Source organism: Dryas octopetala, chromosome 2, assembly GCF_963921425.1.
Source record: "Dryas octopetala chromosome 2, drDryOcto1.1, whole genome shotgun sequence".
Lineage (NCBI taxonomy): Eukaryota > Viridiplantae > Streptophyta > Magnoliopsida > Rosales > Rosaceae > Dryas > Dryas octopetala.
This window is the reverse complement of record NC_141367.1, coordinates 26,259,978-26,284,348: the sequence shown is the minus strand read 5'-3', so window position 1 is coordinate 26,284,348 and position 24,371 is coordinate 26,259,978. Positions and strand designations below refer to the sequence as shown.

The 24,371-nt window shown below is 37.2% G+C and overlaps 4 protein-coding genes across 6 annotated transcripts; 2 read left to right on the top strand and 2 right to left on the bottom strand.

Annotated features, from left to right (window-relative positions):
* The first annotated feature begins 6,129 nt into the window (after positions 1-6,129).
* On the top strand, positions 6,130-8,459 carry LOC147294830 (E3 ubiquitin-protein ligase AIRP2-like). Of its 2 annotated transcripts, none has more exons than XM_086231996.1 (5): positions 6,130-6,428; positions 6,947-7,104; positions 7,264-7,330; positions 7,461-7,695; positions 7,810-8,459. In XM_086231996.1, the coding sequence occupies exons 1-5, from the start codon at positions 6,377-6,379 to the stop codon at positions 8,015-8,017; spliced, it is 720 nt and encodes a 239-aa protein (XP_086088122.1). In that variant the 5' UTR covers positions 6,130-6,376; the 3' UTR covers positions 8,018-8,459. The 2 variants fall into 2 exon arrangements, with proteins under 2 accessions (XP_086088122.1, XP_086088121.1); XM_086231995.1 differs by having other exon boundaries at positions 6,132-6,428; positions 6,942-7,104.
* Positions 8,460-11,718: 3,259 nt separating this feature from the next.
* Positions 11,719-16,241, top strand: ARR11 (response regulator 11). Of its 2 annotated transcripts, none has more exons than XM_086232271.1 (5): positions 11,719-11,982; positions 13,423-13,575; positions 13,676-14,062; positions 14,256-14,332; positions 14,923-16,241. In XM_086232271.1, exons 1-5 carry the CDS (start codon positions 11,856-11,858, stop codon positions 16,018-16,020), a joined length of 1,842 nt encoding a protein of 613 aa, XP_086088397.1. In that variant the 5' UTR covers positions 11,719-11,855; the 3' UTR covers positions 16,021-16,241. The 2 variants fall into 2 exon arrangements, with proteins under 2 accessions (XP_086088397.1, XP_086088398.1); XM_086232272.1 differs by lacking the exon at positions 11,719-11,982 and adding an exon at positions 12,073-12,129.
* Positions 16,242-16,540: 299 nt separating this feature from the next.
* LOC147294828 (TPX2 (targeting protein for Xklp2) protein family) lies at positions 16,541-20,869 on the bottom strand. Its single transcript, XM_086232273.1, has 9 exons — positions 20,527-20,869; positions 19,394-20,011; positions 18,932-19,297; positions 18,707-18,765; positions 18,546-18,620; positions 18,214-18,304; positions 18,026-18,100; positions 17,403-17,513; positions 16,541-17,091 (listed from the first exon to the last, which is right to left on the bottom strand). Exons 1-9 carry the CDS (start codon positions 20,593-20,595, stop codon positions 16,888-16,890), a joined length of 1,668 nt encoding a protein of 555 aa, XP_086088399.1. The 5' UTR covers positions 20,596-20,869; the 3' UTR covers positions 16,541-16,887.
* A 2,144-nt stretch (positions 20,870-23,013) lies between these two features.
* Positions 23,014-24,086, bottom strand: LOC147294827 (small heat shock protein, chloroplastic-like). Its single transcript, XM_086233880.1, has 2 exons — positions 23,662-24,086; positions 23,014-23,582 (listed from the first exon to the last, which is right to left on the bottom strand). Exons 1-2 carry the CDS (start codon positions 23,879-23,881, stop codon positions 23,092-23,094), a joined length of 711 nt encoding a protein of 236 aa, XP_086090006.1. The 5' UTR covers positions 23,882-24,086; the 3' UTR covers positions 23,014-23,091.
* Positions 24,087-24,371: the final 285 nt, after the last annotated feature.

The following is a 24,371-nucleotide window of genomic DNA, read 5'->3' as shown; positions in this document are numbered from 1 at the left end:
TTCCTTGTACTTTGAAAAAGAGTGTGACACAAGCTCAATTTATGTAATTAAAAAAAAAACTTTAAATTTTTATTTTTATTATTCAAAAATAAGGTATTCTTCTAGATGTGATTTATAAATGTCATATATGGTGTTACAATACACAAAATTCTATGATACATTCTACATTATTTGATTTGCAAAATCATATGTAAGTATGGTAGGCGGAAAAAGCCTGATATATTATTATGTTAATGATCATAATGTGACATGAATTAGGATGAAAACCTTGACAAATGCAAAAAGCATCTTTAGTGAAATAGAAAGAAAGGAGTAATATTATGAGCACCAATTAAGGCATTTAAATATCCTCTCTGCTTTAGTTGGCTTTTGCTTTTGCTTACAACAAAATCTCTTTTTCTCATATACCTTTGGACCAACTTGTCTTCAGCTTTTTCTCAACTTTGAAAAAGCATGAAGATGATGGGCTCATCACTCATGCACCCTTTTTATCTTGGCTTAATGGCTTGGACAGAATTGCTTATGGTCCCCATCTATGGTCATCAATAATAACACAAAACAAATTCTTTTTTTGGTAGAGATAACACAACAAATTCATTCACTCATTCTGTCATTAAAAGTAGATATAGACTTAAAATCTCATTTATTGTGTTAGCTGTTGCAGGCTCACAGGGCCCATCAAAGGAGAGGAAGAACTCAATTGGGCCCATTTATTGATAGTGAACTTGTGAAGCATGTCCACAACTGTAAATAAATAATGGGCTGAAATCCATCCTGAGAGTCCACCGTTTCTGACACTTGTTCACTGGACATTGATAGTCAAGTCGGTGAGTCGGTCCAAATTGGACTGGCCCCACGCGCAAAACACACAGCAGTCGATATCAATCGGTGATGTCGAACTTGGTGGTCCAGCAAATTTATTATTGGGAAAATTTTTCATTCAGGACACGTATTTTGGGGTCAATCTTAGTTTAGGACACCAGTTTGGGTTTGTGCTAGTTTAGGACACATATTTAGGATTTGTATTAATGTGGGACAATCCGTCATCTCTGTCAAGAATTCCGTTAAAAATAGACATGTGCCATGCACATGACCTATTTTCAAGGGACAAAATGGACAATTCACCATAATATATTAAAATAATTAAAAATAAAACTAAAACAAAAAAGAAAGAAGAACAAGATGGCAGCGCACCCCTTCTCCACCCAGCCCCAACTCACCTCCGGTGGCCATACTTGCCGGCAGTGACCCCACCATCCCCCCTCTCTATCTCACTCTCTCTCTCCCTCCATTTCTCTATTCCTCTCTGTCTCTTTTTCTCTGCAGATCGCACCCTCCTTTTTCTCTCTCTATTTCTCTGCACATCGCCCCAACCACCTCTAGCGGTGGCCTTACCCACCGGCGACGACCCACCCTCCCCCCTCTCTCTCTTTCTCTCTTCATATCCGCACCTCTCTTCATTATGTTCTTCTCAAACCTCTCCACCTTCCTATCAGCCAAACGCCTCGATGTTGTCTGCAAAAACCCAATACACATATACATCCCAATTTCAGATCTACCAAAACCCTTTCCATCAATTTAAACTAAATAGTTCACCATCTTCATATTATTACAGATCTGAATCAAAGCATACGCCTTTAGACAAAACCCAAATTACTTGATCTAAAATTACAGATCTGATTAATGAGATTGAGAAACAATCAAACACGAGTTGGGGCTGGGTGGAGAAGGGGTGCGCAGATGGAACAGAGGGAGAGGGAGAGAGAGAGAGAGAGAGAGAAAGAGAGAGAGAAGTGAGGAGACGGCCGGGAAGGTGGTCGGCGTCAGGTGGCTGGGCCATGTGCGCTTGCAGGGGGCGCGAAGGAGAGAGAGAACAGAGGAGAGAGAGAGCGGCGGGCTGGCAAAGGGGACTGGTCTGGGGGGGTTGGCGCCGGCGAGAACAGCTCGCCGATGATCTTGGGTTGTCGGGGAAAGTGGCCGGAGGGGCTGGACTTGGGTGGAGCTGGGTGTGTGCAGGGAGTGCTGCCCGAGAGAGAGAGAAGTGAGAATAAGAGAGAGAGAGAGAGAAGAGAGGGTGGGTCGTCGCCGGCAGTAAAGCCACCGCCGGAGGTGGTTGGGGCTGAGTGAAAACCGGGGGGGGGGGTGAGATCTGCATCTCCCTCTTCAATCCTTTTTTTTTGTGTTTTTTGTGTTTATAGTTTTAAACTTTTTTAATATATTTTTAGTTTTAATCTTGTTTATTTTTAATTATTTTAATATATTATGGTGAATTGTCCATTTTGTCCCTTGAAAATAGGTCATGTGCATGGCACATGTCTATTTTTAACGGAATTTTTGACGGAGGTGACGGATTGTCCCACATTAATACAAATCCTAAATATATGTCCTAAACTAGCACAAACCCAAACTGGTGTCCTAAACTAAGATTGACCCCAAACTAGGTGTCCTGTTTGAAAATTTTTCCCTTTATTATTTATGGTTGTGCACAACAAACTAACATAGAGTAGTTATTTGCTACAATAAGTAAATGCAAAGGGACATATATCTACTTAGGCTACTAGTCACCTACCACCATATTAGGGAACTTATAAACTAACTATTACTTAATGATATTTTTGTCTAATTTGTTGAAGAAATATAAGTTTAAATTCTTCTTCTCCCAAATAAATAAATTAGAAAATGTATATTTGTGAAATTACATCTCATCACTTATGACACTTATTGAAAAGAAGTTAGAGGTGGTATGGTTGTGATATGGCTAATTGATCCAATGATTCCTAATTTTTTTTTTTATAGATAGAACTTGAACCAAGAAATTAAGATGATCTTTTCCGAATTAATGTGCAAATTGTGGCTTTTCAAAGTTAATGATACCAACTTTGTAATGCATTGTATTGCAGGTTTGGAGCAAAATTTATATTTTTTGTTAGAAGATGATTCGAGTGACTAATGAATTGTATCATTCGATTATAATGGCTTTTTTATTTGAGAATTGTTGATACGAACAAATGGTAATTAACGTAAAAAATGAATAATGGGTGTAAAAGATAATGGAAATCAAGAACACAAGCAATTTATGGTGGTTCACTAATTTGGGCTACATCCATATGTATATATTTCTTTGTATTTCATTTTCATTGCATGAATATGCAGAGAGGGTTTGGTTTATGTAAGAGCTCTTTATGTGACAAATAAGAGAAGTCCTTTTTACTTTGGTGAAAGTTTCTATTTAAAGGAAGGGAACCCTACAAATGTGTGATTGTGGTTATTTCAACCTAATAAATATCTTGGGAAGATCTTTTAGGAGATGAAGATCTGTCATGACCTACGTGTGGTCATTCTAGCTCGGTTCACATCCTCCCGTAGGGCGGGCTTCCTTTCTTTTAGGTTACCCTGATGCGAGTCTCTTTTTTCAACAAACTACTGACCGCAAAAAGAAGAAAATCTAGTAAAGGGGCGGCGTGCAGTCTTCCTTCTTTCCAGATTGGTATGCTAGGTTGCCTGCTGGAACCATAAACTCGCGGGCAGATGAGCTTCCTTACACATATTTTCGATGAGGAACGACCAAGTTTAGGGGTGTGATTTGAATTGAAAAATTCAAATCCGACCAATTTTAATACGAAAATTTTTAATTTTGAAATGTCCAAGTTAAATTCGAAATTCAAAAATGCCGAATTTTAAAAATTCTGAAAAAAAAAAAAAGTAATTAGAATGTATTTGTAAATTTCAATCCAAAATTTTCCAAAATTTTCCAACGGCATTTTGATTCGATATTTCTGAAATTATGTCAATTTATTCCGTATTTATATTAATATATATCATTTATTTAATTTTTTATTATATGTTTCATTAATTTGTTATTTGTTTCAAACATATACATACATATATATTAAAAAAAATAACTAATACCATTAATATAAACATATGTACATTATAAATATATGTGTATCATAATAACATAAATGCTAACAAAAACACCCACATTTTTTGTACGTGTAATTACTAATTTTTTTTTTTTACTAATAACAAAAGGTGGGGGTGGGAATGGGTCGGTTTTATCGGCCATTACCGGCCAACCAACCCATTATCGGTCAACCGATAATTCTACAAACAACCGATCCACCAAGTCGGGCCGATAATACCAACCGACTCATCAAAGTTGGTTCGAATGTTGGTTTTGAAATTGATCAAATATTGGTTTAATAATTTCAACCGACCCACCTATATCGACTATATCAGCCATATCGACTATATTGGCCATATCGGCCTTATCGATAACCAACTCGCAACCGACCTATAATAAGTGGGTCGGTTGTTGGTTGTCAAAATTGCATTATCGGCCTTGTTGGATCGGGTCGGTTGTTTGGCCGATATACAACCGACCCGACCCATTCTCACCCCTAACAAAAGGTAACGTGAAGATTCCGATTTTTTATCTGAAAAATTTCAAATTTTTATCCGAAAATTCTAAATTGGAATGAGATGTTGAAATTTCGATTTTTTGGAATCGAAAATTCATTCTGAAATTTTTTGGATTAGAATTGGAACACTCTATTTCTAATCTGATCCGTCCGAAACACACCCCTAACCAAGTCATAATGAAATAAAAAAACTAGGAAGATTGCTTATGACATCAATCAGCTAGGTCCACATGTCGAATTGTTTTTCAAAGGGAAGGGCATAGGTTGCCCTCTCAATTAATCTCCAACCGCTCAATTAAATAGCCGTCTAAGCAGACGATGGACGAGTGGCTTTATGCCTTAGCCAAGAATGAGGTGCGGCCAAGTTGAGTCGGCCATGATAGGTTGTTGGCATGATCAAGTCGACCTCATCAGGTCGGGTTGACCAAAGATGGGCGTACAATGATAGTTTATTCAGTTGTTTGAACAATATTTGTGTCACATCATGATGAGGTGACCATGTGGCGAAATCTTATTGGTTATTTTTACTAAGATAACAAATCTCACAAACAAGAATGAAGTTTAAAAAATAAAAAGGAAGAGAATAATCCAAGTATTATTGTGGGTGTATTTGGATAACATCATATATTTTTTATCCCAATATAATAAGATAGATATCGGGAGTGGAAGAGAATGCTTAAAATGTTGCTTATATGTAGTAATACTAGCCTCTCAGTACTCGTTTCCGTGAGTGAGAAGCGACTTTTTTTATTGTACAAACACCGATATTTTGACAAATGTAATTAGTTTAATAGATAACAGAAAGTAAATTTGAAAAAATTTATTAAGGAAAGAGAGGTGGTAATTAATTAAGGGAAAATTAATTTAGCCTCTCCACACTCGCTCCCGCGAGTGTGAAACGACTCTTTCTATTGCGCAAATATCGATATTTTGATAAATGTAATCAGTTTAATAATAACAAAAAATTAATTAAAAAGAAAGGCGGTAAACCAATTTTCATAGGTAAGAAAGTAAATTTAAAAAATAGATAACCAACTATTAAATTTAAGCCGAAATGATCTCAACTATTTAGAACCGGAGATAATTCAAAAATTATTCTATTTTGTTATATAGATAACCATTATTTTTGGGCGTTAGTTAGACTGATTTCAAGGAGTCACCCCTTGCAAGCTGCAGCCCAAGTTTGATTTTTCTTGGATCGACCATACATACAATTTGCTCCGTTCAAGTACGACTCTTCTAGAAAGTCACGGGCTGCAACTTTGGGTGGGTCACCCACCCTAAGTAAAAATGTATAAAAAGTTAAAAACACACACACACACACAAAAAACCCAATGTTATTCTGATTTTTTGTTGGACCCGTGGAGCTAGAAAGGCTGGTCCTAATTGACTGGTTAATGTAGTCCAGGCCCAAAACAAGAAGGTGAATATCCATGTACCAATATTTAGACAAAAAAGGGAAAATAATAACAAAAAAACCTTTTACCAGTATTTACTTGTAATTCATATGCTTACGTGGGTGGTTTTATTCTTTGACAACAATGATTAAGGAGGACTTTAAGTCCAAAGTATCAAAAGTCATATTTGGTCTTGGGAGATAATGGTAAAGCCCAAACCCAGCTGATAAAATAATGAAGGCAACAGGGAGAGAGAGAAGGCATCCCTTTCTTTTGTTCAAGTGTGAGAGGTTTGAACACTAAGCAAAGCTTGGCTCTCTCTCTCTCTCTCTCTCTCTCTCTCTCTCTCCTTTTTTAAACCCACCATCTAATGTCTCCCACGTTAAACATTCATCAACAAAAACAAAACCAAACAACGCCCACCTAAAAAAGTTCACTCTTTTCACCTTATCCCACCCTCTTTCCTCTTTTTGTCTTGCCATTCCTTCTCCTTCCTTCACAACTCAAAAGGAAGAAGTGAAGAACATATGCGGCAAAAACAGACCAGCAAATCTTCTTATGGAGAATCTATCAAAGCTCTTGAAGCTGATATACAGCATGCCAATAGCTTGTGAGTCATGTTTTTTTAAACTGTTTTTGTTAGATATTTATGGTTAAGTTTGGTTCTTTTTGTTGTTGATCAACCAAAGCTGTGGAATCCATATGCATTTTCCCTGTTTTATTTTCCTTTTCTGTGTAGTTTGTTGGGTAGGTAATTCAACTCAATTGGGGTTGTTAGATGGTATTTGTCAGTTAAGAGGAAGGTAAAGTTGGGTGTTGTGCATGTAAATTTAGTAATGTTTGCTTAAGGACTTTGTAGGTGAAAAATTCTTCAACCTCATACATATTATAGCCATTATGTTACCTATTTCCTCGCTTCTCTGGAATTTTCCTACCTCTAAAATCATGTAAGAACAAAAAAAAAATCCATTTTCATGCCACTACATAATTATTTTATGAAATTTTGTTTTTACGTTGGTTAGTTCCCCAGGGTGTTTACTCTTATTGTTTGGTGTGTAACCTGATGAGGTTCAAGTATGTTTTGATATTTTTTTTCATTGGTTTTTGAGATGGGTTTTTGCAGGGCAGCTGCTATTCCCAGAGATTATGGTGGGAACTGTATCCAGATGAGATTGTCTTACAGCCCCTTTGCTCCCTTTTTCCTGTATTTCATTGAATGGATGGATTGTAGTTGCACCGATATACTTCCCAATTATTTAGGCCTTCTCCACATACTTGTATACAAGGTGGGTTGTTATTGGCTTCTGATTAGATTGGTTGTATGCTTTATTTATTTTTATTTTTTCCTTCCAAAAAAAAAAAAAAAAAAAAAAAAGAAAGAAAGGAAAAGAGAATCTTTTGTTGCCTAAATTAAACCCCAAATTAAGCTTTGCATAATTGTGCAGGTGTATGTTGATGGAGTGCCTTCAATGTCCTCCAAAGAGCAGAAGGTCACCATAAGGGAATTTTATGGTATGTTCTTCTCTTGTTAGCTTCTTATTAAAGAATCTAACCTCCTTGGCTTCATATTAAAAAAATCACCCAGTCTCTTGGTAGATTTTCTTTGACATTTCAATGCATTCTGCTGGAAAAACCGTTGCAGCTATAATGTACCCTTATCTTAGACAACTTGAAGACGAGTTCAACGAACTGGAAGACAATAATAAGAGAAGCTGGTGCACAGAAGTTTTGAGCAGAAAGAGGATGGAAGAGCGGAGGAAGCTTTCTGATAAAGATCTAGAGAGAGATGATGAATGTGGGATATGCATGGAAAACTGTACAAAGATGGTGTTGCCCAACTGTGGGCATTCCATGTGCATCACTTGCTTCCATGACTGGTACCATCAATTGCCACTTTCACTTATTCAATTATTGTAAAAAACTGATAAGTGTTTTACTTACTGGTGATAATCTGTGGAAAATATTTCTTCTGTGATGTACCTGAATTACAGGAATGCACGATCACAATCCTGCCCTTTTTGCCGTCGCAGCCTAAAGAGAGTTAGCTCTAGAGATTTGTGGGTTCTCACTAGCAACAGCGATGTGATTGATGCAGTAACCCTTGCAAGGGATAATCTAAGACGTTTCTACCTTTATATTGAAAGTCTACCTGTACTTGTTCCTGCCACACATGTTGTGGTATATGATTACATGCTCTGACATACAGAGGAAGAATGAATTTGCGAACTACTCAAAATGCTGAGTACCCCATTGTATATATAGTCTAATATAGGGAAGTTAAATGTAAACTACCATGGCAAATTGATGAGCTGTTTCATGGTAGCTGTATATGGTCAACTGAAGTACTGAATGCCTGCTTTCAGGCGATAAGCAGGTAGCTTTGGAGATTCTTGAGTTACACAAAGGAGCAGCCTGCCAGCCTCCAATGACTAAGGTACCTGCAAGTCTGGCAATGGCACTGAATACACTAATATTGATATGTATAACAGCCTTAACAGGTATGCCTGGCATTCAACTCAGCTTTTTGGAACCTGAGTGTTGGAATGGAAATGGCAAGCAATTTGCTGGTACTATGGTTTCTGCTCATTACTTCATGATGTATCATATAATTAATGGTCGAATTTACAATATTTAACACTTATTATTACTGTCATGAATCTGTTTATAGTAAAAGGTCTCACATCCTTATTTCTTATCTGGCTTGACAATAAAATAATAAGAGCATGTCAGTACAGTTGAATTATTTTGTTGATAATGTCATGCCATGATAGAACTTCATTATAATGAAATTCAATAGAATCATAATTTTCACATTGGTAAGGAACTGTGGCCTTAAGAAATTGTTGGCTGAGTTGTAGTAAAAACAATTGTTGAATATGAATAATTAACCCCTAGGTGTTGCTTCAATAGCCAGGAGTTTGTTTTAAAAAGCAATGATCCTGAGCTTGAATTGCCCCAATTTAGCTCTTGAAGCCACCACCAGCAGATTTGCCCCGGTACATATCGGTACATGTAGGACGGGAAGATTGCATATTCGCTAGGGATTAGCTGGATGTTCCAAGAGGTGGGATACCTTTGTGCCTACCCTGTGATGATGAACAAACACATACACTCCCTCAACAGGAAGCAAACTATTATGCTATTTCATGTTAAACCCTGCTGTTTAACTTCACTGGATGGCTTAAAATACCTTGACTGCATCGTTAAGGGACTTGGGTGACAAGGTTAAACAAACTTCATAACCTGGTTGAGAAGTTCTGTCACAGCTTATACTAAAGCTTTATTGGCAATAAGGCTTTAACTGTTGCACATAGTTATTGGCGTGCTATATTACTATCACAAATTCAGAATGTTTTGTTCCACGAAGCATATTAGTTGTATAATTGTGCTAAGCCCATGTAATTCAGTGATGTTAAATACAGGAACGAATAGGTTTCAATGTCCCAATCATTATAGTAAAGGAACTGGCAAAAGGCCTAATTGACAATTTGGTTCACCATCATTTAAATTGGGCCCATGAATCTAAAATTAGCTCTGTCTCATACAGCCATCCTCCTCATCACTCGCTAACCAGTACCCACTGCTAAGCTATTAGACGCATTGAGGGCTTGGCCAAATTATAAAATTCATGTTAAACACCATCTGAGGCATTAAGTAAAGTGGTGCCAAAAAATAGGGCTTAGTTAGGCATATTCTCAGAATGATTGCTGAGTGCATTATTCAGCATCAATATAACAGTTAAAGAGAGAGAGAGAGAGAGTGAAAAACAAAAATAAAAAGTTAAAAAGAATAAACAGGTAAAGAACAGGGGAAGCATCATAGGAGAGCATAAGGCAGATCCATTTTCTAATAACTTTTGATTAAACAAATACAAAGGTACTCCACTCATGAGAAGTTGCATGGAGTTCATCCTCCTCAGTTGTTTGTCACCAATCATGCTCACCCTCTTTTTAAGTAAATAATTGTCCAGAAGATAAAGAATTTCTAAGTGGGCATTTCCCTTTAGAGCCATTCAGTTTTTATTTCTTCAAAGTCCCTAGCTTCTCTACCCCACTCACAAAAAGTATGCCTTTAAAGTTTGAAACCCCTGTTTCTGAGAGTTGAAGGAGAAAAATATAAAGGGTTACTAATGGTTCGGCCACTAATGCGGCTCAACATGTATTTTAGGCTCAAATCACATGGCAATGTTTTGGGTTGTATGCAGTGCAAGACAGAGTCCTTGAGGAAACTTGCTGTTGTTGAATTAATGCTGATGCAGAGAAATTAATTAAGTGATGATTGGCACAAATAAATCATTTTTTAAAATGGAGTTTGAAAAAAGATGCCACTTTATTTTGCACCAATGTGGAGCAAATGGCACTCTCGTAGCTTCAATCTTTTTTCTGCTAGGGGGGTATCGTGGCCTCAATTAACAACAATGATTAGCCAGCTTCAACCATCCTTCCAATGGGTTATTATTCCATTAGTCATATATATTTCAGAAAAATCTGCCAACCCTGTCATTTTTTCAACATGATTATGTCACTGTGTGCATGTCATGTTTCTAGAGGCCATATTAATTAGAGTAATTAGAAAGTAGTTTATATATATATGGACCTTCTTTTTGTTAAAAGTTTATGTTCCTTCACGATTAGTATCATATGCACTCACTGGTTCATGTTTAAAAGATGACTAAAATCAAAGCGTGGAAGACATGAACTAATGAGATGGTGACAGCTGGTTGCTATGTCAATGTGAAGTTCTGTCCCTCTGTTATTGGATTTGTGTTCTTTGAACTCTTATTGGGTCCATTAATGCTAGTGAAAAGGGAGGAGGAGGGGGTTCTAACCAAGTCTTGATTTTGGGTCACACAATGTGCCATGCTTACCCTTCTAAGTAAACATAAAAGGTCGATGCTTTGAATTACATGAATTATTGCTGGTAATGGCATCAGACAAATAAAGGGTTTTCCATACTCTTCCACTTTCACCGAAGGGATTTGAGTAATAGGTTGTCAGACTGTTCTTGAGGGCATGCATGGCTAACAAGCATTGGTTGGAAGTAACAAAAGGTCAAATTTTGTGGATTTGTACCAATGGGATCGATTTCAGCTGTTTTTTCAAGTTCAGATGGTCTCTGGCTTTGTCCGACCGCTTCGGATCTGCTTGAAACAACTTTCCACCTTTGTCTCTGAAATGCATTCCACGTGTCCTCAAACCCTTTTTTGGTTTATCCCAATATGAAACTATGAACAAATTGCTTCATCTTCCTCCCAAGGTCTACAAGTATAAACAATATTTGTTTATCCAACAAAGCAGGGGCTGCAGCAGAGCAGCATTGTTTTTTCATTCTTTCTTTCGGCTTTAGACACACCATGCAATATTGTAAAAGAACCTTATCCTAAATAAAGAGCCTTGCACATAAAATATGGTAATATGGTTAAGGAAAATTTTACTATATGGATACTAACATATATATGGTATACAAATACATTTTAATCATATATTCTTAATAAGTTTATTTTTCGAATACTAGACTATTAAAGTATGAATTTTTCTACTGTTCAATCTGTTTGTAGGTCAAATCTTTGACTTTTGCCTTATTCATTCAAACATTCTTTCACACCCCACGTTTTGATTCTACCTCTTTATCTGGTATTCTGGTTAACCTAAGATTCTACCCCCAATTTCACAAAGTTACCATCTTTTTTCTCTTTCCCATATTCTTCATTTCTTCCTCAGTAAAAAGTTGTTATCTTTTTCTTCTTTTTAATCAAAACCCCCATACAAACTATTGTTGGGGTTGTGAGACAAAAAGGGTAAAAACCAAAAGGTAGTTAAAGGCTAACGTGAGCCACTGGGACCGTTAGCTATCCGGCGCCAAATATTCGTGGGCTCTCTCTCTCTCTCTCTAAACGCTTCCCATAAAATCCAAAGAAAAACCAATTTTTTAAACTCAGAGACAGTCCTCAGTTATATAGTCTCATTTGAGCTGTAAGTCCCCACTCTACCCCCTCCACTTCAATCTCAACTCTTCCCATCTTTAACTTTTTTCCCTCATGGAGAGTAGCTTCGCTTCTCCTCGAAACGATTCGTTTCCGGCTGGTCTCCGTGTTCTCGTCGTCGACGATGATCCCACTTGGCTTAAGATCTTAGAAAAGATGCTCAAGAAGTGCTCCTATGAAGGTTATTTTACGCTAACTCTGTATTTGTCACTATTCCTCTGTTCCAATCATTCTCTAAAGCTTTATGTTCTCTCTCTATTTTGCCTTTTCAATTATTTGTTATGGGTTTTTGAAGTTATGGGTTAATTTTGGACTCCAAGGGTGAAGGGTACGTGGGTATGCTTCATTTCTATTTTGGTGCTTTGTTACATAATTTTCTTTAAAAATGTTTATCTGGGTACTCTATGCATGTAGAATTCAGTATTCATGCTTTATGTGAAGGTATTAGGACAATATCCCATGCATAGCAGTGAAATTGGTGTAGAAGTTTGTCTGGGGCTGGCTGATGATGCTTTTGTGAATTACTGTTGCGGTTCTTGATGGACTTCTGATCTTATTTGATAATTTTGGAGTGCTAGGATTTTTATTTTTTACTTTTTTGAAGCAACAAATTAGATATTTCAGTTTCAAATAAGCAAATTGATTATCAGAGTTATCAGGATTTAGATGAGAAGAGTATTTTATTGTCTACCCCTTCATCAATCTACTGATTGGGTGTGCTTGAATGCATACCAGGAGTATCAGCCGGACTTTTTAATTTGTACACTTCTACAGGCTGTTATGGAGGATAATGATAATGTGATAGCAGGACAATTGGGTACAAGGTGTTTCCTCTATTAGCTGGTTTGAATGTTGAATATTTATTTCTCAATCAAATATAAATGCTTAGATGAGGGGAAAATTTTTGTTTGATGTTTTTATTTTGAAAAGTTTTCCTAAAGTTGGTCAATCTCAGGCAACAGGAGTATTCTTTGGTGCCTCTAATAGTGTACTTGTATAATTCTTATCCAGATGAGTTGTATGGAAAAATGGTCATGGTTAGATACTACTCAAATCCTTCATCCATTCTTGGATTTCTGATTTCGACCCTCCTTTGGTACATTTTCGTTTATATCTTTGTTTCAACTAGTGCCATCACAGGCCTTCTTAGCAATGATAAATCCCTCTTATATTCCCAATCTTGCCATGTCGATTTAAAGAGGGCTTTTTGATATCCTAATCATACTTTTATGTTCTATAATGTTCGCTCAATAAAATTTTTGTAGTACCTCACAGGAAATTGGAGTACATTTCTCTGAACTTCCTCTTACAGTCATAGCTTCAGTCAGTTCCTATGATTATATGGGGGATGTTCTCATGCATGCTTTCTTGTACATGGTCTAATCAAGATAGAGAAGATTTATATTTGTAATGCTGGATGATTCATTTTTCTTTTCAAGTCTTTATAAAGTTCGGCTTGTTCAGTAAAGGAATTTTGTCTGTCATACTGAATTTTTTTTTTTGTCTGACTATTATACAGAATGACTGTAGCCAGTCATAAAATATATTCAGCTTCCAACCCACTCTATGATGACAGCATCAAATTTTCAGTAATTCTGACATTTTTTTTCCTGTGATTCAGTGACTACATGCGGTTTGGCAATAGATGCTTTAAACTTGCTTCGTGAAAAGAAAGATGGATATGACATTGTAATCAGCGATGTGAACATGCCTGACATGGACGGTTTTAAACTTCTCGAGCATGTTGGACTTGAGATGGATCTTCCAGTAATTAGTAAGTACTCTGCCATTGGCATATAAAGTTTTGTTTTCAATAGCAAAGTTTCCTTTTGCCATTTAGTTTCTGACAAATCATAAATTCTGTACCTGTACAGTGATGTCTGTTGATGGAGAAACGAGTAGGGTAATGAAAGGTGTTCAACATGGAGCATGCGATTATCTTCTTAAGCCAATAAGAATGAAAGAACTACGAAATATATGGCAGCATGTCTTCAGAAAAAAGATACATGAGATAAGAGACATCGAGAGTCATGAAAGTATTGAAGGTATTCATTTGACAAGAAATGGATCAGATCTGTATGAAGATGGATACTTGCTTAGTGCAGAAGACTTCACTTCATCAAGAAAAAGAAAGGATGCCGAAAACAAATATGATGACAAAGACTTTGGTGATTCGTCATCTACCAAAAAAGCTAGAGTAGTTTGGTCTGTAGATCTTCATCAGAAATTTGTAAAGGCGGTACATCAGATTGGATTTGACAGTAAGTATATTTGTCGCTAATAAAGCTAATAGAGCTTTTCCTTTTTTGTCACCATCATGAACTTATATATATATATATATATATCATGCTACTTTTCAAAAGTCTGTTTGCCATTTGTGTTGTTTTCCAATGATATAGCCACTATCTTTATTATGTTTCTACAGAGCGATGATGTATAATGTCTGTTTGGCAGAAGTTGGTCCGAAGAAAATACTTGACCTGATGAATGTACCTTGGTTGACAAGAGAAAATGTTGCTAGCCACTTGCAGGTAGATATCTCACTTTTAAGTCTTTCTGCTGATAACATCTAAAATTCATATCTAGTAGGTTTTGTACACTGCAGCACTTTCATAATGGTATTTTGATAGCCAGAATACACCGCACTCAATAATTGACTTATGTATTCTATCCAATGGTATATATAGTGAGAACAGATTTTTACTCCCATTTGTTTGGTCTGTCTTGTTTTTCAAAATTTTGACAGATGTAAGAAGAAGTTATTGTAATCATCCCTTCTCTAAGAAAGTATCACTCTTTTAATAACAATCTAATGTTTATGATTTTCTTTTCCTGATATTATACATGCTGGTATGTCACCTGAAGTAGATGTAATTCTTGTGGATGGACAATAATTCTTGATCTTATCCGTGTTGACTGATTTCTTTCTCTCTACTTTTCTGTAAAGTAGATGTAGTTATTTTCTTATCACCCAAATATTATTGTATTCTACAAATTGTATGGAACACAGTCTACTCTGCCTGCAAACATATGATTAGGAAAATAGGAGAAGACAAATATAAAAAGTTTGTTATATGTTTGCCTGGCATGATTATTCTCATGGAGAATCTTTCCTGTGCAGAAGTATCGGCTCTACTTGAGTAGGCTGCAAAAAGAAAATGATCTTAAATCTTCTTCTGGTGGGATTAAGCATTCTGATTATTCCTCAAAAGATCCTCAAGGAATCTTTAGCCTTCAGAATTCAATCAACCTTCAACAAAATGATGTTGCAAATGGCAGCTACAGATTTTCTGGCAATAACTTAGTTTCTCAGAGTGTGGATCCAAAGATCCATGAAGGAGATATAAAGAGGATTATCTCGGAGCCTGTAGCAGAACCCAAGAGAGGTTTGACTGGAAATATTCCTGATTCTCAGAAGACCAGGAGTTCACACATGGAGACTTATGCAGAAACCAATAAAGGTTTAATTGGCAACGTTCCCGATTCTCAGAAGATCAGGAGTTCACAGAAGGGCACCAATCATTCTTTTGCATCATCAGAATCTGAACTAAACTTCACAACATTTAGTTCCACTATCCCAACAAAGTATTCTTGGAGTGAAATTCAATTGAAAGAAGAACACAAGCCACTTATTCAGTTAGATAATGGCTTCAGCAAGCCATCACTGCCTGGTCCACAGAAGCACTTCCAAGCTGATCAACTACAGTCAATTCCTTCCATTAGTTCAAGACCTTCTAGACCTTCTATTGTGGAGGAAGATATAACTGCCGCCATTAAGAGTAAACCTTCATATGCTGAGTACAGAAACAATCATGTTAGCCATGCAAGTCCAACAATAAGTGTAACAGACTCTTTTCCTGATCAAACCAAGAGCTGTGTGGTAGACCCTCAAGTTTTTGAGCGCATTTCCACCAGTACATCAAGAATGAAAAATCAGGGCTTCAATCTCAGTTACATTACTGACTTGGAAGCTGCCCAAAAGAACCTAATCTTGGGAAGTGGGTCACCTTTCGCTTCTTTGGACAATGACTTGCAAATTTGTTGGAATCAAGGTGATTATGGTGGACTTGAAAATATAGATTTTTTGGATTTTAATGATCCTGCTGCACTTCTTACTGACATTCCTCCTCACTTGTATGATGCACTGAGATCTGGCTATGAGTATCCAAGTGACCCATCAGAATATTCTGTCGTAGATGCAGGTCTATTCATAACATGACCTGACTCTTTCCCAGCCCTGCTCTTTTGCACATCTTCAATGAAGAATGATCCTTAGCTATTTCTGTTTGGTAAACCAATATAAGTTAAGTGTCCAACTTAGTGGATCTGCATGTTATCTCTGACCAGTTTGGATTTGAATGTTGAAATGTTTATAGTAGGGGTTATGGCAAACTCTAGCATAATAATTTTGCTTCTTTAATATGGATGGGATTTGCATTAGATTTCTTGTATCTCTATACGCATGTAGGGAAGTATGCTGCATGGCAGATAATGTTTTTATGGGCTGTAACTGCATAACATACATTGTCCTCACAAATTATGATACGAGAAATAATTTCAATTAAAAACCAGCCAAACATAACGTCTTTGTATTTTGTGGAAAGAATCAAACTTGGCATAGCTTCAGGTATTTGTTCATTAACTCTTGGTGACAATATATGGATAGGAAAATTACTGATGCATTGCAAACCTGCAAGGTACCATAACAGGTTCATCCTTCCAAATCTATAGTGACCACATGGAGAAAATTAAAAATAATAATAATAAAGATGTCCACGTGGCACAACCAAACTATGCAATCATTCTAATTTTGTATATTTAATATAGATCTTCTCACGACCAGGACGGGTAGAATCTATTTACAACTACCAAGAACAAAAGAAACAAACAGAGAAATAAAATATGGCCCTACAAAACTTGACTTCTAATTGACAGACCTCTCAACAAATCCGCCCCCCACCCAAGAAGAAAACCTGCTCTCACATATTTTCTTTCTCCATATTGCATGGTTACAGAAAGTAGCTCTAGGTGGTAACTGGCTGGGTCTCTCAATCTCCATGCATATTCATTCCTACACTAGAACCTCTCAACTCTGGATATTGGGAGAAGAATTCTCACGAGCCTTCTTCTTCGAAAGGGAAGTGACCGATCTATTTGTGCTAGGGTTATATTTTTGTGTGGCACCCTTGGAGCTGTAAGAATTGACTGAAGGCCGGCAGCTTGGGTCAAGGACCTTGCTGGGAGTTGACAGCCTCCCGAGTTTTTGTGACTGGGGCCATGTTGGAGGGATCTGCAAGAAATACATGTCCTCTATTAATGAAAAAGTAATTGATGCGATAAAATGGAAAGGTTAAAGACTCAAGGCTTCCCCTTGTAAGTAACCAAACAAAGAGTAGTAGTAGACATTGCTTCAAAAACTAAAATCGCTGTAGACACTTTCCAGACACTGTTAAAAAGCATTTACTGCAGTTCTAATACATGCTTTAATGCAGTATGATATAGTATGCTTTAATGCGTAATTGTAGTATGATATAGCACTTTACATGCAGTCCAAAAAGATAGCACCTTACATAAACAAATTTTGGAAGAAAATGTGTATACCTTCTTCAAGTGATTACTTAACAATTGGGATCCAGAAGACAGATCTTCATTTAGTTTAGCTTTTAAGCCAGTGCTCTGACGCAATTTTTTAACATCCCGCACTGCTTTTTCCTGCATAAGATATTTCTTTCTTTAAGCGTAACATTAAAGGGTTTGACCAAGCAAAAAGTAAAAATAAAAGAAACAAAAAGAAAGCATTACAAAGTTTCAACTTGCACTAATTTCTGCTCACAAGTTTTACGTGGAAATAATCAGGTCATTCTACATAGCATATCACCCAATCACCAGTGTGCTGTTTGCACATGTCTTATGCCACTTGTGCTGTTAGCAAAACTCCAAGAAGAAGCAACCCCCTCAGTAAAAATCCCCTCTGTAATAACTAAATAGATCAAAGGAAAACTTCCACAAGCCTGGGATAACCTATACTCTGAACTTGGGCAACTTTTGTAAATAATCCTCCAATCATCTCCAATCATTAGATTCCTGAACACTATTGTGTATTTTACACCTTTTCAAATTACCCCAGCACCCAAGCAAGGCATTTACCAAGTTACACCAAACTTCATGCAAATAGTGACTGAAAATTACTAGTCAACAATGAAGTATAGTCATAAGAAATTAACCTTATTAGATCTCATTTGCAGCTGCTTATCTTCAGCCTCCTTTCCATTTTTCTTCTCTTCCAGCCTCTGAAGGAACTGGCATAGCAAATGAAGTAAAGAAAAACTAAATAAGAAAAGCCATAAATATTTAATGAATTAATGAGCCATGGCATGATGACGAAATAAGAAACTTTAATACTGAATCTTGCCTCTTTACGTTTTGCTGCTCTTTCTTCACTCCTAAGGCTAAAAGGACAGCATTTGATAGGAGATCTTGGTTTGCTTGCAGTAAAAGATCGTCTGCCAAACAATCAGTTCCATAAGTTTATAAATTTGTCAGCAGTTCCTCTGTAAACTAGTTACTAACTATTTTGGTTCATATAGACAACAAACTCAGAATACTAGGTAATTAATTATGCCTGTTAAGTAATTAGTTCCTTATAAACAAAGTGAGATGTAGCAATAGCACAACCAATTTAGGTAGCAATCCACACAGCCTACATAAACAAAAACCTTCGAGCCATGTCATTAGAATTCTTACTCTTTTGTGGCGGATTTCAACATCCCATCTGCAATTATTCCTCCTGCTACTGACTTATTAAGTGATGTTTTTGCCCTGTATATAATATAAATGATCATGTAAGTTAGAGTACTCAATGTAGTGGTGTATTTCGTGGACATGTAAAATAGAAAGCAAGATACCTTCTATCCTTGGACCATGGGTTTACCGAAGGTTTCTTTAATACCCCATTAATAGATGCCTGAAGTTTGCAAATAAAAATCGTCTTAGAAGTGTCAACAATTTTTCCCTATTGGAAATATCACAGGAATGTAACATGTGTGCATTTGTGCACACAGATGGTCACACAAATATGATGAATGAAGAATAAATATATAATAAAGAAAGTTGGTAAGAACAGTACATACCCTAGTTGTAGTTTGCAGAGAAACTGAACTGTTTATGGAAGCACTAAGCACAGTTGTCTTAATTCCTAAGTTTCTGATCTTCTCCAGGACTGGTGAAGTTCTTTTACTGCTTTCACCAGCATGAGAAGTGAAATGCATTGACATGTGGAGTGATTTTGTAGTTAATCTCCTCTTGTCAACTAAATCTGTCTCAAACTTCTTACCCTTTGGGTTAGCACCATTCCTATTTATAGTTTGCACACGAGTTGCTTGTTTGGAAGGAGACAATGGGACCTTTGATGCTCTACCTTGAGTAGATAACCTTGAGGAAGAGTTCATCAATCTTTTCTTGCTTGTTGAAGCTAGATTCTCCTCGCCAGCAGCTTCCTGCAGGATCAATAAGATGATAACAGTTGGAGTGGTGCAAAAAAAAAGGATCAAGCAATTTAAAAAATAAACGCAAGGGCAAACTCAAAAATTTACCTTAGTTGGCATCTTCTCTTCTTGGATAGCAACAATCTTATTTTGGTCATTATCATTTTCAAATTGGTTTGAGATTTCAACCTGAATAGAATTCTCCATCTCAACCTCAATAGAGTTCTCCATATCAACCTGAACAGAATTCTCCACCTTAACACTTTCTTGAATCACCGCCTCGGTTCCTTCAACCTTGGCAATTTCCAATCGATTCCCTTCAGCATTCGGATTATGGCCATTCACATCAGCTGCCGAGTATACTACCTCAGAATTTGGAACAATATTTTCCTCTTGTTTATTAATGACCATGTGGCTCTCTCCATTTGCTGACTTTACGTCAACAGAGGAGCTGTCACAACCTTTGTACATAGTTGCTGACTCCAAAACAGTACTGGCACCTGCATTTTTCGCCTCAAGCAATGCTGCTGCTTTCTCAGCAGCTTTTCTCTTGTAGTGAGCTTCAAAATAAGCTTTCTTCTGAGCAACAGAGCCTGGCTTGGAGAACTTCTCAACTTCTTCTAAGTAGCGGTTTTGGGAAAACGCTGAATACTTTTCCCAATCAAGAGGTTCGGACATATATCTACCGAAGGAGATTGATTCACCGAGGGCACGAAGAGGGTCCCCCTGCAAATACATCCAAAGAGAAAATTGCATTGTTTCAACAAGAAACTTGAGAGATAACATGACATTTAAACCACCATGAAGGTGCTCACTGCTGTAATCTTAGAGAATGTAATGAAAAATTATTGAAGCTCAATCACTGTAATCTAAGATAACAAAACTGGTTGAAAGAGTTGCTTTTTGATTAGGCATATTAAAAGGCCCTCTCTCTCACTCTATCTTCTCAATAACTAAAGCAATAACGCAATATTAGGAATAAACCGAACGAAACCAACAACTGAAGGCAACCTATGGAAACCCACGAACCGCCGAAACGCTAACACTACGGCCCCTAAACCACAAACGGAATGGCTAATGGCTATAACTAAAACTCTAATTTATCCATACCCATTCCAAAGTTATCGTTTTTCCACAATTTCTGAGCAGACAAACAAACCACAATACGGATAAAACAAAGCAATTGGATCAAGACCCATTAAAGATAAATCCAAGAAATGGGAAATTTTGCAAGGACGCACCTCTTTGACTTCATGGGAAGACTCGGAAGGGTGAGAGAACGATCTCACTAAGCAGGCTGATTCACCCATCTAAAACTTCTTCAATTTGAAAACAATGCCACTTACACTTTCACTCTCTCTCTTTCTGAGCCGTCACACAAAGTCACAGACAGAGTCTTGTTTTCTGGAATGAAATCAATCCCTCCAAGGGTTTCATTCAATATTTGGCAATAAATTTGAATCCCAACTCAAGCAAAGCAAAGGCGCCTTCTTGGGTCCATTTCATGTTTGGTTTGGTTTATACCCCAAGATGTGCAGAAAAAGGAAGCTTTTTTTTGTGAGAGACAGAGTCAGTGTGTGCGGGTTTTTTGATTGCCTTAAAAAGCACAGGTTTTATTTTCCTTCTTTATTTTCTTGGAATTTTTTTTGCATTTCTATGGATCCAACGTTAAAAGTAGCAACTTTTTATGTGATGGACAAATGGAGTGTGTGACTTGGGCCCCACTAGTTGGAAAATAAAAGCTTTGGCTCCAACGTCTAGTTCTTCTTTTCTTGACTTGTTTCGGACGTGTATAATGTGCATTATGCGTGGACCTTTTTAAATTTTATGGACAGAATCTCACACTTTAATTTATTAGCTAATTCAGACAAACCATACATTTTTTTTAATTTTATCGTTGATTTGCATTTCTTTAATTATAATCGTTGATTTTGAATTTGAACCCCTCAGTGCAAGACAGACAAATCAGTCTAATTATAGAGGTTTCACAACGGCTTTGGATTTTGTCCATATAATGTAAGTTTGTCCCTTATTAGAGGCGACATTGGGGTTAAATAAATATTTTACAATTTGATCTTGCAATTTTATTTGGAAATGAGATGTGTTAATTTTAGAAGGATGAGATTTGAGTTTTATTTTAAATTTCATTTAACGAGAGTTTATTCAATTTTTTAGACTTGAAACTATGTCATCACATCTCAAATTCGAAACCCAAAACTTTAGACTCATGATTTGAGACTTCTTTTTCTTTTTTTTTTGGCCAACCTCAAAATCCAGACCCAAAACCTTAGACTCATGACTTGAGGCTTCAAACCCAAAATAATAGGCCAAATGCTTTAGACTGAGAACCACAAACTCAAGACCTGCACGTGAGACCTCAAATACTATATCCCGGGGGGGGGGGGGGGGGGGGGACTATTCAAATCACCCAAAAGAACTGAATTGACTACCCTCTTATTTTTTTTGCCTATTTTTTCCTATTTAGCCCTTGCATTAAAAAAAAAAAAAAACTAATTTTTCCAATTTGACTAGTGCAACCCCACCTCCCATATCCCTTCTCTCTTTTCCACCTCTCTGCCTCCTTCCCTCACCGGACCACCATGGGTGGCTGGCACAACCTCATAGACCATTAGATCGGGGATCACACCGACCACCCATAGTGGTCCGGTGAAGGAGGGACACAAAGAGAGGAAGGCAGAGAGACGAAAGAGAAAAAAATAAAGGAAATCGAGCTGAGGTCACGCCAACAATGAGGAAGGATGGGGTCGTGCTGACAGTGGAATGGGTGGCTGGCCAAATTTAGAAACATGATTTTTTTTATTTTTTTTATTCAAGGGTAAAATAAAAAAAAAATAAAAAAAACAAACAAATGAAAAGGTGGTCAACTCAGTCCTTTAGGGTGATCTAAATAGTCCCCCCCTTCCTAAACCCAAATTCCAGATTAGGGACCCCTTTATCCTAGAAGTCTAGAACTCAAAATATTAGACCATGTTTAATTGTTTATAATGCAAGTCATTTTGCTGAAAAATACTTTATTTTAAACATAATAAAATATAGCTTGTAGAAATCACTCCACATTATAAGTTAATAATCAAAATCATTTTTTTTCTAAAACTTAATTTTGCAAAAAATTAAGAATATAAAAAATTATTTAATTATTTACCAAAATCACTATTTCCATCTTTTTATTTTGGTCACAATTAATTCAATTTGTCTAAATTTATGCATAAGTGATCATCGTATAAATATTTAAAAACAGTAATGCTACACTTACCACATTTTTATACCACAATTGCATACCATCTTATATGACATTCATACATTGGACACTACAAATTAAAAAATAAAACTTAAAAAAGAAAAAAAAAATACCCTTCCAGTAAAGTAATGACACATCAGGTGGGATACAAATGTGGGAAAAAAAATGTGGGACAAATAGCATTATTGATTTAAAAAATCAACGATTTCAATCATAAATCCCACAAGCCATTCCCTCGTACGGAAGGCTCCTCTCCGTAAATGGCATCACACTTAAGTTCAAATCCCAGGGATGAGGATGTCTTTCACTTTCAAAACAATGTGATCAACATTTGCTGTTGAGTAGTTAAATGGATTGTGCAGGGAAGGCATTAATGTGATTGGCTCTTGGTCTTTAGGCAATTTTGTGCTAAAGTAATATAAAAGACCGTCCTACTTGCACAGTTCAAACTCTTCATACACTTCAAAACTTAGAAATCAAAACAATTGTTAAGTAAAAAAAGGTAATCCTCTGCTCCATCAGGACCATCACAGATGTAGGAATTTTATCATTCAACATTAATGTCCAAAACCTTAGCAGTGCTGGTAGCTTTAGGAATGGTAATATACAAAACCCCATCTTTAACCTCAGCCTTAATCTTCTCAAACTGAATATTCTCCGGCAGAGCAATTCTACTGCTATACCTGCCATAGCTCTTAGCAGACCACTCTTGATCACCATCTTCTTCCTGATTTTGATCCTTATCAATATTCTTCTTCTTGGGCACCTTCTCAGCTTTGACAACCAGCATTTTCTCCTCCACCCAGACCTTGACATCCTGCTTGGTCATCCCGGGCATGTCGAACCTCATCTTGTACTCCGTCTCGGCTTCTTTGATCTCCCATGGCGTCCTTCCCCTGCTGTACCCACCCGTCTCGCTTGGCAGCGGTGACGATGCCCACGACCCGCCCGAGTACGCAAACGGGTCGTCCATCATTCTCTCCATTGTCTCCATCATCTGCTGCACCGTCCTCGCCGTTGGAAATCGGTCCCACAACCCTGCAAAAACCAATCTTTCATTTCTAGTTGTGTAATTTTGAGATGGGGTTTTGGGTTAGTGAGTGAGTGAGTGAGTTACCTACGGGTGGGGCTGGATTGGCGACTCGCTTCTTGGGCTGGGCTTGCTGGTGCTTGCTGACCCTCTGCAAGTGGTCAAGATTGTCTCTTGCATCGCCTCCCATGGCCTTCACGCTCCCATTGATTGGTTTTGAGAAGACAGGGTAACCAACACTTTTGGGTCTGATCCTCCCAGATGACATTGGGACAAAGAGGCTCAAATTCGATAGGGCCTGTGACATTTTTTTGCTTACTTAAATGTTGGGTTATGTTTTAATTTAGGGCAAGTAGAGTGGTTGGGAAAGAAAATGCAATAGAAAGTGGAGGAGTATAGTGAGTATGAAAACTGGGTTGTCCGAGATTTAAAGGAGGTGCGGACATTTCTGGAAGAGGAATGGAAGTCACATTCAGACAACGGTTTCTGGAGAAATCCAGAAACCTTCCTTGGGATAAGGATAATCTGATAGCAAGCTAAACGGCGCCGTGTAGTTGCAGTTACTTTTGCGCACGCGGGAACGTCGTTCTGGATGGGCCATAATAAACGGGCTTTTAATTTAGTTGTTGGGCTCTTTTGTGGGCCTTAAAAAACAGCATGGGATCTTGGGCTTCAATTATTAGCCAGTTTACGTGCGTAGATGCGTCTTCTATATAAACAGGCTAAACAGCCATTCAGTTGGACGACTTCATCTCCCTCTCTCTCAGAGTCAGAGCCAGACACAGACATCACTGGTA